At 40.5% G+C, this 14,735-nt stretch overlaps 1 protein-coding gene across 1 annotated transcript in view; it reads right to left on the bottom strand.

Moving 5' to 3' along the window:
• otofa (otoferlin a) overlaps positions 1 to 13,341 on the bottom strand; it is a 53,109-nt gene extending 39,768 nt beyond the window's left edge. The window contains exons 1-2 of the mRNA XM_026319310.2: positions 13,263 to 13,341; positions 8,447 to 8,505 (exon numbers count right to left, since the gene is read on the bottom strand). Coding sequence (XP_026175095.1) covers positions 8,447 to 8,505; positions 13,263 to 13,341 — 138 coding nt within the window. The remainder of the gene's footprint in view (positions 1 to 8,446; positions 8,506 to 13,262) is intronic.
• Between the last annotated feature and the right edge of the window lie 1,394 nt (positions 13,342 to 14,735).

Below are 14,735 nucleotides of genomic sequence, written 5' to 3'. Positions count from 1 at the left end.
ACTTTTTAGTTTCAATACAATAAACCATCAGGTACAGTTCAGTTACTGTTACATTACTTTCACAGCTACTACACTAATGAGTAGTTTTTATATGTAAGAAGATAAAATATGAAAAACACAGTATTTACAACTAAAAGAAAGACAGATGTCATAGACAGATGTCAGGTTCACACCAACAGGATTCAACATAAAGACCTGAGACTTTAAAATTGCTCCTGTATAGACTTTAAAAACATTACACTGATTTTTAAATCTACAAAAGCTGTTCCTGTAAGAATCCTTGTTCCTGCATCATGTAATAATGCCATATATTTGAATATTTCAGAATCATTTTCAAAGTTAATAAATGAAAACCAGCATACAAAACCCCCTGGCCCTCCCGGACCCTCATTAAAGCTCAAATTAGCAAGGAAATTAAAATTAGCAAGGAAATATATGTGTGTGTTACTGCTTACTTTGCATTGGCACACAGACTTATTCATTAAGCATGGATCAGTGTAACGAAGAGAAAGATTCTGAAATACCCAGTAATTAATTCCTATCAGAAAAGCACAACATGACATATATGTGAAAAGCAATTTCTATTCACAAGCTCCATTACAGGCATTCACATGTTAATTAAAATCTCTTGCACCAAACTGTGATGAATAATTCAGCTTTCTCATGTTGATGAACTATGACAAGGACAGAAACTTCCAAATCATCAGAAAGTTTAGCCACGTAATGAATTCAGGTGTTAATTCTTAATCAGCGTATCAGATCTGAGGCTTCTCCTCTCTGTTAAAATGCCAAACAAAACAGGTTGAGGGATAAAGGTTGCACAGGTGATTTAAAACTCATTCAGCCCCTGCTGATATTGGCCCCTCGTTCAGGAAAACACAGCAGGCTGTCAGGCGAACTATTCATCAGGACTGTTCCATTTCCAAATCCTGGGGTTTCCACCTGCTACTGGTGGATTTGTGGACGTGTGTGTGTGGCGTTAAACCATCAGTCTTCCCTGAGGCCCCCTTCAGTCCCAAGGTTTCTCTTCCCCAATTTCAGCCAGGCATAACAGGGACTGCTGCCTCTTTTTAAATTGTTTTTGAAACTATGTTCACGCTGCAAACGTCTTCAGGGTGACGGTGGCTGGCTGAGATGATGGCTAATACGTTTGTACCAAATCTCATTTACAACTAAATGTCCTCCAGTGTGTTTGAAGAGCCAAGTGAGAGGAAGAGAAAGAGGCCTCAGCATGGGGTTAATGTTGTGTGGATGACAGCACACAAAGCTAAAGAGGAAATGACAGCTGATACACACACACCGGCAGGCGACATAGCTGAAATGATATATGCACTGCAACCATAATTATGTCTTGTTTATCCAACACCAGGGACACTGGGAAGTCACATTAATTTCCCCAGAGTAAGAAAACCCCTCGTTTCAAACTGTGCCTGCTAAGACAACACACCCATGTCCTCTTTGTGCTGGTGAAGGTACACACCTCCACATCTCTTTCTCTTTTCTTCACCAGAAAACTTCCAGCTGCTGCTTTCAGCCATGTCAACCCCATTACACCAGTCTCAGTGCTTGGCCCTCCTTCATTCTCTGCTGTGATGTCCCGAGACTACTAATCCCCAGAGGAGCACACATACAGCAATCCATAACATGAAGGAGGGAGCTACTTATGTTGATTAATGCTTTCACAGCCATGATGACAGACACACAGTGGTTTAAATACCAACACAGTACAGACCAATGAGAGCCATCCAGGGGAGGAACTAGAAAAGCCGACTTATACATATATATGTATATGAGAGCTTATACTGTGATATTCTAAAGATGATGTATTTTTATTCAGGTAGTGTGCATGCATACTCTCCTTAAATTTCCTTTACTCAGCAGTATTTATTCATTTAACAGGTACAACGGACATGAATAAATAACATCAACGTGTGTCTATTTTTAATCCAGTGTCTGAGCAGTGTAAAGTTAAAATCTGACCACATCTGGCTGCACACAGTCACGCTGCATCTGCCTGCTGAACACAATTAAATGTACTCGTCATAGTTACCTTAATAAAAATTTTATAGGTTGCCCATATTGCCAGTCAGGTGGCCATCGAGGAGAGACTAATACAGTTTTCAAGAGGCCATAGTGGCAGCTGGTGATAACTTTTCTGCACAGACGAGACAAAGTTAAGATAAACTGAACTGCCAGATAAAGATCCCAGAGAAACTAGCCCATTTTGTGATGTGACCTTTCAGCTACAGACGAAAGTGGATGAAGCTAATGGGGCATGTTACATCAAAATTCATTCAAGTCAATGTTTTCTAGAGAGGAGGCCATTTTTTGAAGATGATTGTTTCTAATTATTTATGCTCCTGTCATAAACCAAGAAAAAGCTAATCATAAATGCTGCAGTTCGGTGTATGAATACAATGCAGGAATAGAAAGCTATTCATATGGAAGTGTAGTACACAACAATATGTGAGAGAGCAAATGAAAAGGCAGAAAAAATCCAACTCACTGCAGCAGAGGCCAAGTTATTCCACAGTCTAATCCACCAGCACCTTCACTCCCTCATGTCCGTCAAACTCTGCCCCAGTTTGAAAATCAGGCTTCATGCTCCACATGCCAAGACAAAATGATTGACAAACCTCCCTCTGCAGCTTCAGAACACGTTCTAAAACAGAGTAGTTCTCCCTGCTGCAGCTCTCCTTCAGTCCATTAGGATAAAGCCAATGTGACGCTTTATCAGTTTAATCCTCACCAGCTTCAGCAAAAGCCTTGACCCATGCAACACTCACACTTGTTTTGTGGTATTAGACACTGCAGCTTTGTCTTACTGTCGTGGCTTATAGGGGTATATGGAGAGAACACAGTCCAATTATTAATAATGCTTGTGCTTTTATATTATTTAAGTCAACATCTGCTGCAAAAAAGGCCCATTGTATAATGGATATATTGACCTATTCCCAACAACACACACACCCTGAATCTGAGGTCTACTCACATGTTCAAGTGAAAACACTATGGGTCTGTGCAGGGTTTTCAAATCTAAGAAAAATATGAGAAGAAACACAGAACAAACAAATATAAGTCTACACTGCACAGCTTGGACTTGGAGCTGTCAAGATGTTACTGTACCTCAAACACTGACTTCAATGCACCTACTCTAATATTAAGTCTGACAAAAAAAGTGCAACAGAAAACTGAAAAGCCTTCACCACTGGCCTGATATTAAAACAACACTGGTCTTACTTTAGACCTGTCACCCTACCATTACTATTACTTTACTATATACTGTTTATTATTCCCAGATCCCCAATCCTCAATCCTCTGGACTGTCTGATCGGCGGAGTGAGGTTGCTCATTAGAAGTGACAGGTATGATCGTGCTGTCCGTAAGTCTCGGGGCCACTGTGGCCAATCAGAGGGGTTAAACACTCAGTTGAAGAGCAGCCATTAGTGCTGTGATCTCACGCTGTAACGCTGTGGTGAACAGATGGATGACTGGACTGTCCTTGGTTACCCCCGCGTGCACCATCCTTCAATATCGCCCTACTGTTGCCATGGATACATAGGATGAAAACGCCTTTATGATTATTTATGAACAATATCAATATGATCATCCAAGGATTGGGAACAATATCTCATATTTACAGTAAAAGCGTTCTTAACGCAGTATGCAGCCTTTTGTGCTGCGTTTTCAGGCTCGTTGTGAACTTATAATGATGCAGCTCTCAGCACTTGGGCTCTGTAGATAAATTCTTAAAGGATAAAAAAAAAGATAAGGATAGATTGCTGAAGAAGGCAATATAAGCAGCCTTCTCATTACAGCAGGTTTTACCAGTCAGGCCCATACGCTGTAAAATATTCAGGACTGTGAGAAAAGGTTTCTCTATATTCTTCAGAAATGTCATAATCTGTACAACACAAGAGACAAGAAGGTCAGCAAGTGTAAAAATCATTAAACGCTGGAGCTTTACTTGTTTACATACAGTAACCTGACATCACCTTTCATTATTCTGCTTCATTCACTAACATTTTCTTAAATTTTGCTCAATGTTATTTAATTACATAACAGTCTTGTTAGTGTGAATCACTCAAACCTCTCATTTTAAATATTTATCTTCATACAGTTGTGCTCATCAATGTAGATACCCCTGGCAACATTTCTGAAATATCGGCCATTGTTTGGAAAATATAACCTCCCACTGTGTCGCGCTGCATTGCTACTGGTTAGTATTTTGTCATGTAGTGTATATGTGTCTGACAGTCCAGATGAAACAACATATCTGATAAGATCTGCTGAGAAACTCGATATTGTCCAGTTCACTGATGTTACTGCCTGCATGCCCACCCCCACAGTCTCAGTTTACTTTTTCCAATTGGATTGTCCATCTCTGTTTTCATTTCCATTGTGATTTCTCACAACTGTCTCTGCAGGATTTGGTGTTTCTACATGCTTCATTCACCCAAAATATTTATTTATCAATGAAAATAGCGGCTACAAGCCATGGTTGTTGGTGCTGTTTCCTGTCTTATTCATCACTGAATTATTATGCAAATGTAAACAGTTTAATCTATCAAACCAAAATTGGAATTGAAGTCTTGTATCTTTTTAAATTGACTGTCAGCGGCACAGGTATGAGCCTTTTTAGCCAGTTAATTCAATGAAATCTCATTGTGTTCAAGCTGAACTCTAATAAAACTGCTATTAGCCATCGAGTTTCTGCCATGGAAGACCAGATGGTACAGAGATAATGAACAATGTACTTGTCAAGTAAGCTGTCCTTGACAACAGAGGGAGTCATGCTGCGACAGTGCTCACACCACAATTAAAAACTTTTCTGCTGAGATGGATTGTTTCTTATCCTCTTCAGCCACTTTCTTTCATCTGGTGTCTATTTATCCATGTGTGTCGTGTCACGTGGGTTAAACAACAGCCCAAGCTGGAAGAATATTTGTTAAGGAAAAATCATATATTGTGGAGAACAAGGACATCTGTGGAAGAGAATGATTACAGATATTGTTAGAGCTCCAAACGTACCTTCAAATAGCTATACAGTACTAGGCTTGTGTGACAGCTGATCAGATTATGGATTGATGACTGAAGACAGACTTTATTTTTCTCAATCTGCGATCAGCAGCGACCAGGGCAAGTGACCTTGCTCCTTAATTTAAAGTAACCTGTTTGCATCCCTTTTATCATCTTACAATGCTAACGGGTGCATTGCACTGACAAAACCCTGAGCCTCCATTCCCCATATGTTTCTACTATTCGAAAGCCACGCTGATGCACAAACCACATTAAATACAAAAAGTCATACGTTTGGGCTCATTGCAGTAAATCTGGCAACTTCAGATTATATTGTGCTCATTTCGGCAGATTTCAGCTTCCATCGCTAAGCAGGCACAGAGAAAAGCTTCTGTCAGTTCATCATTTATTCAGCGTACTCAGAGAAGGGAAAGCACCTCCCCAGAGCTGCCCTGAATCTTAAACACTGGTGAAGTACATAAACTATTTTTAGCACCAGTAATATTCCAGTTTGTGTCTAGTCCAGAAGCGACTGCTACTTCTCTTCTCAGTGGTGGCCAAATGGTCGGTAAGGGAGCAGCTGAAATATGACCTCCAGGAGTGGATCACCTTTATGCATGAAGTTTTCTTGTAGGAGTCTTTTATGCTCCGGTGGCTTCCTGGATATGAATCCTGTACTACTGGGAATGATGTATATTAGTTTAAAAACCTCACCCGGACAGTGATATGTTCTCTTGTAACAGATACGCCTAACTCCAGCCTGCTAACTTCCCAAACACGATTACCAAGGCAGTCAGGGGGTTTTGTGGAAGTGACCTCAGCCGCAGCACAAGTTCAGAGCCCGGATCAGACTGAAGAAGTACTGCAACGACGGACACGGCTGAGACAACCACTCTAGGAACTGAATTTCTGTTTCTGAATTTTTGTTGTGTAAACTTAACCACAGTTGGGAGTCACAAAATCAAAGACTGTCCAGGCTCAGGTGTCCCTTGGGTGTCACACACCAACCTCCCCGTCCTTCTCACTAATAAAAACATTAGCCATGCTTGTGGCCCTGTAATGATGTAAATGCAACGTACCTGGAGGACTTTAAGAACCTGCAACTAATGATGAAGACGTGAAACACAACACTGCCATCATTAGCAATCTGCGTGCATGCACAGCTTGTAAATCACACCACAGGACAGAATGAAGACAACACCTTAAAAAAAATCCATGAAAAAGGCATGGGATTCTGTGTTACATAAATCACAAGGCTCTCATTAAAAAGTCATCCTGTGCACTTGCTACGCTTTAATGCTGTAACAGCTCAATACAGCAGAGAACGACTATTCTTCGCTCATTATGTTTGCATAATAATTCCCCCTGCTTGTCTGCATGGTTCTCTTGACAGCTTATTTGTAAACCAAACACACATTCAGAATCAAACTCTAATCTGCTTTTTGCTCTTTCTTAAACACATATTTTGACATCGGCCCAAACATACGTTCAGTAGCTGTATTATATCTACAGGCCCACGGACCCTGTGGCAACATTCAGCACCTGCAGGGCTTTCTGTTGTTTGCTGCAGTCATGTCTAACTAGTCATAGCGAAGCTCTGGTGAACTGCAGCTAAAATCCAAGGCCACCAAGATATGAATAATGAATAATGAATAGAGATTCCCCATCTATTCTATCCACATGCTAATTTAAAGGCGCCATGATAGGGCATGCATAAAGCTACAAGACACACGGCTCTGCTAATAGACCTCAAACCCAGGGGCTGGACTGAGCCTACTGAGCCATGCAAATGCTCCAGTGCTGGGGTTGGAGATGTCAGATGAGGAAGATGTGATGAGGAATTGCTCTGGTGAAAGGGTTGGGGAAGGCATGGCTGTGACTACATGTACACCAGCATCATGCAACACGCCCACACAGCCACACACACACACACACACAGTCAGGAACTACTGGAATAGCAAGTTGTTCCAAGGGAAGCCCGGACATTTCATTGATGCTGAGTGATGCTAACGACTTCCCTGGCACTACACAACCAAGATGCAAATACCAGATGAAGCTGTGTCACCATCATATCAGTGCCAGTCACTCAGATCTACTCCACTTATTATAGTCAGGCTGCGGAAATAATTTCATGCATGATTATAAATATTTTTGACACATTCCTCCCCCTTGTCTACTTTGCTGTCTTATATTTTGTCCATGACCCCACAAAAAACAGCATCAGCTCTGCAGGGTCAGTGTATATTTGTATTTGTCTGTGCTTTCTGTGCTTTCTGTGTTTGTGCGTGTACATGACTGTGCAAGTGATCAAATGTGTACAGTCATTTAGCCATTTTCCTGATTAGGGTGAAAACAAAGCTCTGGTTATCAACAAAGGAAGCTGCACTCAGCTTGTGAACCCATCAAAGCAAAAGCGTTTTTTCTTTGCAAAAAGCATTCAGCTCAGGAAAAAAACCCTTCAGTCAAAGTCTCCTGGGAAACTACCGTGTACTTCTGTTTCACTTATGCTTTTCTGATTTAATTCCAGGACACTACATCCTACCTTTGTTCTGTCTCTATTACTTCTGTTATGTGAGGATTTCTTCCTGCACACTTTTCTCCTGATCCATCAGCCCTCATCTCTTTCTCATTTCCCCGTCTGCTCCCTTATATGACTCTGCATTTGAATCCATGATCAGTGCTGGTTTCTCAGTGTTTTCCAAAATCTCACAGCACTCAAAGTAAAAAGAGGCTCATGAGAAAGGCATTAGTGAAACCTTAGGTCTGTGCTCTTCGTCACAACAATGTATTTCACTGGTTATGAATTTATAACACTAAACCTTTTTTTTTTTTCACCTTAAAACGACTTCCAGTGCAGGATGCCTCCTTACAGGACCGGCTCCATTGCACCACAGCAGTAGAGCAGCAGTGTCAAATGTCTAGTTTAATTACAACATAGCAAGTGTTCAATGTCATGCTTGGGTGGATGCCACTAATTCTGCCACGCTTCTCACACCCTGATCGGCCTTCTGTGAGGGGAGAAGGACCATCAGGAGACAAAGTGATGGGCTTGAAACAGGGTGACAAGAAGTTGTTGTATTCTACACTGAATTCGTTTGGCTCAAAGCTAACCTTGTCCTGTTCACGTACACAGGGAGCTACTTGACTTTGAAGACAGAGAAACTTTACTGTAAAGTACATTTCCAAAGAAACTACACATTTAAAACGACATAAACGTCCTACAGGTTTTACTTTCAAACACTAAGATCTGAGTGCTCGCAGGGTAAACTGAAATTGTTCATTAACAAAACCTACAGGCAGTGAAGTCAGCATACTGTTTTCTGCAGAGGGGCCTGGAAGGTTGTGGTTTCCATTAGGTTAAGAGATAATTGCTGTTGGTCATTATGGAGGTGGGTTGGTGAATGACAAAGGAAATGAAGACACTGACCTCGTTAAAGTGGGCCGCCTCCTCGCAGTTCTCTGCCACACGGCTGTAGAAGGACAGACCTGGAAAGTGAGGAGGTTTTAGAGGTTAGAAACAGCAACAGCACTGTGACTGAAGAAACTGACAATGACTCTGGTTTTTAATCATAGAAATTGAAAACAATTGAATTATTGTTTAAATTTAACAGAATTTAAACATGTCCAATGAGACACATGATGGACATTTATTTAAGTACAATATTTAAAAACAATTAGGTAGTTAAAACAATAAGGGAGTTAAGTGTTTGTGTTCTATGCTATGCCTTACCCACCGCTGTCTAACAGAGGTTTAATACATTTGACTCTCCGAGAGACATTTATCAAGAAATTACCTTTCACTGTCTGAAATCTGTTTGCATCTGTCACATTAAAGGACAAATTAATGACTCAAGTGCCTGAAAAAAAAAATCACACAACTGGGACAGGCTGAGTGGAGCCACAGGAGGCGATAAAGAAACAGTCAAATGACTACAATATGAGTCTAACAGAGAAAAGACTTGCAAAGAGAAAAACTGAAAAAATTATATTTTTTGCCAAGGTTGCAGACAACAGAGCACAGAGTGTTTCTACACAGGCTCCTTCAATGATCATGAAGGCAATAATCTGCTGGAACAGTGTGTATTCAAGGTTATACACAGGATGGAGAGCCATTCAGTGCATTGTAGCCTGACTCACTGATGCTACAGCCTGAGCTCACCTGGTCGCTTTGTGATGCTCATGAATGGTGTCGAACCGCTTTGTGCAATCTGCTTTGTTGTGCTAGTTTGCTTTGTGTATCTAAGGCCTTTGTGTGGGCGTTGATGTCTGTTTGGGTGCCTGTGAAAAGCTGGTGTGTAGTGACACACATGTCTTTCTTTATATATTTATTTACACACACACACACAAACACACAGGCAGGGACCTAAAAAGTTAATTACAGTCTGGGTGTAAGTAAAAAGGAGTTTGAATAGAAATGGATTCTACCTGGCTCTCACATATTAATATTATTATCCATGCAAATATCTTTTACACATTCACAGCAGGAACAACCTCTCAGGTCAGAGACAAACCTTCAAAAGCAAAACAGAAAAAACATACTAAGCTTCACACATTATCACAATTATCCCTCATATGTTAACCAATATGAAGAGCCCATTTTTTACTCTGTCTTGCGCTCTCATCACTCCCCACTCCTCGCAGCCTTATAAAACCAACATCCTTTGAAATATGCTTTTAGAAAATAAACACCACTTAAATGTCAGAGAGGGAGAGGGACAATATTCCTCCTACATTATTCAAAACAGAGGCATCGCTGTCATACCTGCTTTTTCATCTATCTAGAGACGTGGGTTTAGGAAAGTAGATCATGTGAATCTTATGTAAGGTGCTCCACAGCAAACTAACAACCTTCTGTTAATCAGCTTGGCTTTTGGCCTTGGTGGAAACAGAGAGGAATAAAACGAGAGAGTAGAACCCACCTACAGTGGAACAAAGAAACGGTGAATACATTTTTTATTTCTCACAGACTGAAATGAAAAAGAGATGGCTAATGATTCAGAACACTAAGTAATTCAAATAAAAAGGGCACAGGTGCTTTTTCTCCAGCTTCACCTGGAGCTTCAGTAAAACTGAATACATTTTCTAAATCCACCTTAATGTTCAGGGTGTAATCAGAGTCTTTTGCCTGCTTCTTAGCATCAGATCGTTGTTGTTCTATACGTGACTTCATTTTACTTTAGTTGCTAACCAATCTGGAAGTCTAAAACAATAAACGGTTTACATCCCACACAGGTGTCGCAATTTAAACTAAGGCCACAGTAAATGTCTGTTCTAGCAGAGAACGGATAGAAAACACTTCTTCAGGGAGGGAAAGAAACTTCAGCGATGCCTGCAGGATGTCGTAGATTACAAAAAGTTTTATTTCTGTCCAATAATTAGGGAAGATGCAAAATTTAAAAAAGACAACACACAAAAGAAATTGAGCAGATAGAAAAAAAAAATGGACAGAGGGAAAAAGCTTTGTGGTTTGTGATTAAAAAGTGTAAAGTGACCTGAAATAATGATTTCAATTTCTCATTAAATTAAATTGTGGTTCCATTAAACTGTACTGTGATCCTGCAGTATATTGAGCAGAGGGACCAGCCTGCAGTATCAGGTGTTGTCCACTGATGAAGCCGAGTCTTACAGACAGAGTTTTGAACCTCGTTGTCTCTGCTATCACGTAATAATGAAGCAGCATTACGTTTGAATCCATGTGGAGTCAGCCTTGTGTAACGTCTCACCCCCAGCTTCTCTAAAGGTCGTCTATGGTTTAACAAACTCAGAGGGGTGGGGGCTTCCTGGCAGACCCCTTCCTCTCCAGACAGGAAGCCGTTTGAGCTGGAAGCACTCAGGAAGCTTTACTGACAGCCAGTCACCCAAGTATGACAAGAACCCACAGCAGTGAGAGAGACTGCGAATGTTAAACTGACACGTGTACTAGAAATGGAAGAACTGCCACATATTTCCCTCATCTGAAATGTTTTCACCATCAAATCATAAAGAGGTTAAGATCTAATAAATAGTGATGGAAGACATCAGCATCTTTTAGCCACTTACAAGGAAAATAAATATAATACAAAGTACTGAGCAATTACAGAAAACTCTATTTTTTTTACATGAAACTAATAATGTGGGTGTGCTGATGAATCAGTGGACAATTGGTTTGATTCCTACTTATCTCCATCTCTCACCCACCTTTCTTGTGACTCTCTGCTGACTGTTATCTAATAAGCCATAAATACCAAAATGTATAACACACTTTACATCTGAGCACTCAGTGATTCAACTACATACTTTCCACTAATGGGTTATCTTACAATTTCCTGCTAAACCAGGCAGCATTTCATAAGGCAGCCTGAAGACTGTATATGAAATCATCAGACTAATGTGAAACACAGAGTATTTCAACGTACCAGACATTTAAATACTCTGCTGTTATTTGGCTGGAAAAAGGACAATGTCTCAAATTAACAGTCATTAATTCATTGCTCTGAAGGTATCTGTAAAAATCTGCAGACTCTTCTAACCATCTGAGTAAAACAAAACAAAAATGGCAACCCCTGCTGACTACCTGGACAGGAAACTGGTTAAAAATCCTGATTATAAATGTTTTTCATGGAGCTTAATTACTCTTTGAGGATGAATAAAGCTTATCTCATCGAATAACTTCTGTCTGTAAGCAACTGTTTGCTAATATTTACTTAGACCCAAATCAGTTATCGCAGGTCTAAATGTGGTCTCTCCTTTAAGTCTCAAAAGTAAGTTTTTGTATTTATTGTTTGTTTTTGTCTCTATTCTGTGAAAGGTTTGGATCATTTTTACCAGTTTGGACCTAAAAAGTTACTTAAATTAAGACACCATCCCTGCCCCGGGCCCACCTGTAGAAACTGTGTTTCCAGATGTGTTACCAAAAATCGTTGGCCAAATTTGAATAAAGTCACAATAAACTAGAAAGTGTTTCCTTTCCAATGACACAAAGCTCATCAATATAACCCTTAAAATGTAAGTTTAATTTGGGGATGCAAAAGGAGGGTTTAAAACCTGTTTGTTTAAAGCAGAAATCAAATTGGTGCTAACAACTCACAGACATCTTAATGTCTCACAGGGCAAACTGGTTTAAAAGCCACTGGTTGATCCTAAATGAGCAACCAGATGATATTGTCTTCTACAATTATCGAGTGTAAATCAGAATGATTGGTGGATTTATATATTTACAGTTGGTATTTTCTGTCACTAATTAAAAACCTTTAATAAGTCACTTTGTTGTGTTTGTTGTGCAGGTTTTAAAGTAAAGAGTGAATCAGAAAGCCAAAGTTTTACATATACATATATATATATATATATATATATATATATATATATATCGGTCAGCACCGAGCACAACACTGAACTCAACACAACACTGAACTCAACACAACACTGAACTCATCCTTTACCCAGCGCTCACCCTGACACACATGGTCAAGAGAAGAAGAAGAAGAAGGGGGTGGTGGTCATGAAACATCCTAAACCTGATGCTGACAGGAGTCTAAGCAGAGATCAGCTGGAAAGTGGGCTACTGAAACAAACACCTCTCTCCTCCTCTCTCCACACGCAACCAAATGTATAGCGACAGCGAATGAATCCACTGAGCTCCTCCCGACACCCCATCTCACCTCCACCCCCTTTACAGTAACAAATGCGATCAGCTTAGTCAGTTGTAACCTCCGGGTTTCTTTCAATTATTGCGTTAAAAGGACAAAATAAACATCTGGTCAAACGTTTAGTGGAAATATAAAAATGAGAAATCACTGTAATGTCACTGTATAGATATAGATACATACAGTGTTTACATATAAAAAATATGGGATATGAAGTTCAATGTAATCTCAATATATTGTCCATAAACTGGTGTTTGTTACTGTCTAATTCCTGTATTAGTGACAGGCTGCGGGTAAAGAACATCTGGACAACCGAGAATCATTCTGAGGACAGACTGATGTAGGCATTTGGGATTTCTATAACACATGTATTCGTCAGTAAAAAATGAGAGATGATGGAAGGCATATACAGATTTTTATTATTTGTACCGTTTGCTTCCTTGGATAAAAAGCGCATTGGATCCACCAGAGCGCAGCGCGTCTCCGGTCACAGCCGATCCAAGAAGGGTTTCCCCAACTTTTTACGCAATCATTATATCCTATCACGTTGTCTTACAAACCAAGTCCAATCACAGCATAAGGCTTTGTTCATTTGCAGGATATGCAGTGAAGATTTCCTACCTCTGAATGTAACTTTAGCGATCCTGTCACCTTTTCCCCGGAGGTGAGCGACCGTCTTCAGGTGAACCATTAGAGCCATCATTAGTCCACACTGGTCAGGGGAGTAATTTTACTCCGGACAGTTAAAAGTTGAACCGGGTTGGTGCAGTCTGACTTCAGTGATCTTTTATGTGAACCTCCTCTTGCGTCTGGACTCGCTGGACACCAAAATCGTTTCCCATACAGTCAGCATGTAGAATATTTTAAAGTTATTACTTATCAGCTACAAAAATGACGAGGTAACGACAGGCGCCTGTTGACATGTTACCTGGTCCGTGGTCTGAGGGAGCTGGGTCTATCGTGCATCCCCGAGCTGGTTTTTACTCTGCTCCTTGCGCAGGAAGGGCGGGGGGTGGGCTTCATCCTCGGCGAGGGGTTGGTGGATGCTCTGCTTGTAAAAGATCAGTCCATCCTTGGAATCTGAGGGAAACTCTCTGCCTCCTTTTCTTCAGTGAATAAATGTCTCTTCCATACAATCAAGAGACCAGGCCGGATTTTATTTACCATCGCTGCAGACAGTCTGGTCTAAGTTCAAATTAATAATAAAAATGAATGATTATATATAAAACGATTATTAAAAAGCAGATGGGTAATTTTTATCTGTCCAATGGATTCATTATTCATATAACAGCTAATATGACTACTGTTATTTCTGTGAAGACATTTCTAAAAGGTTTGGTCTGAGGGTGGTCATGAGCTTGTTCAGGTATTTGGTGCTGGGTAGGGATCAGTCTTTCAGCTCTGGTAACAAACAATACGAACCACCTCTCACCTGCAGGCTGATCCACTTACAAGGAAAGCCCAGCAGGTGGGTAGCTGTGCCAGGGCGTTTCAAAACCAAGTCCAGGTACCTGTCTGGTCCTGGGAGCTTCTCCAGGAGGAACAGCTGGATGTGTGTGTCCCTGTTAGTACAAAGAGAACATTCAAAACGACCCAGTTTGTCTCTGAATACTAACAGAAATAGCTGCATGTGTAGGAAACCTTGACATGGATGAAAATGTACATCTGCCATCAATGAGATATTTTCAGGAACATGCATCAAGAGGAACAGTAGGTCTGTGCAAAGCTGCATTACACATCACATCGTTAGATGTTGTAGTTTGACATTGTTCCGATGGCAGCAGGACTCCCTCTGACAGCACTCTGGTGTTTCTGCAGCCACAGTGACACACTCAGCTCATTAGCACAGCTTACAGCGGAGGCACTGATAGGTCTCAAATAGCTTCCACACAGAAATACACAATGATGAAGCACAGTCTTTGCTCTTCTATATTTAAAACCTATAAATGAAATTATAATAACTCTAGGGCTAGTTCTCCCTTGGTGCTTAGTGCTTCTGTTTACTGAACCAACCTATTTTTAGATAAAGCCAATTAAACCTTTTTCTCCTCAACTTGCCCAGAAAACAGGGAAGATACAAAGACAGTGGGTGAA

The sequence above is a fragment of the Mastacembelus armatus genome, chromosome 24 (genome assembly GCF_900324485.2).
Source record: "Mastacembelus armatus chromosome 24, fMasArm1.2, whole genome shotgun sequence".
NCBI classification, from domain to species: domain Eukaryota; kingdom Metazoa; phylum Chordata; class Actinopteri; order Synbranchiformes; family Mastacembelidae; genus Mastacembelus; species Mastacembelus armatus.
The sequence above is the reverse complement of the archived record's forward strand: the minus strand, read 5'-3'. Positions and strand labels throughout refer to the sequence as shown.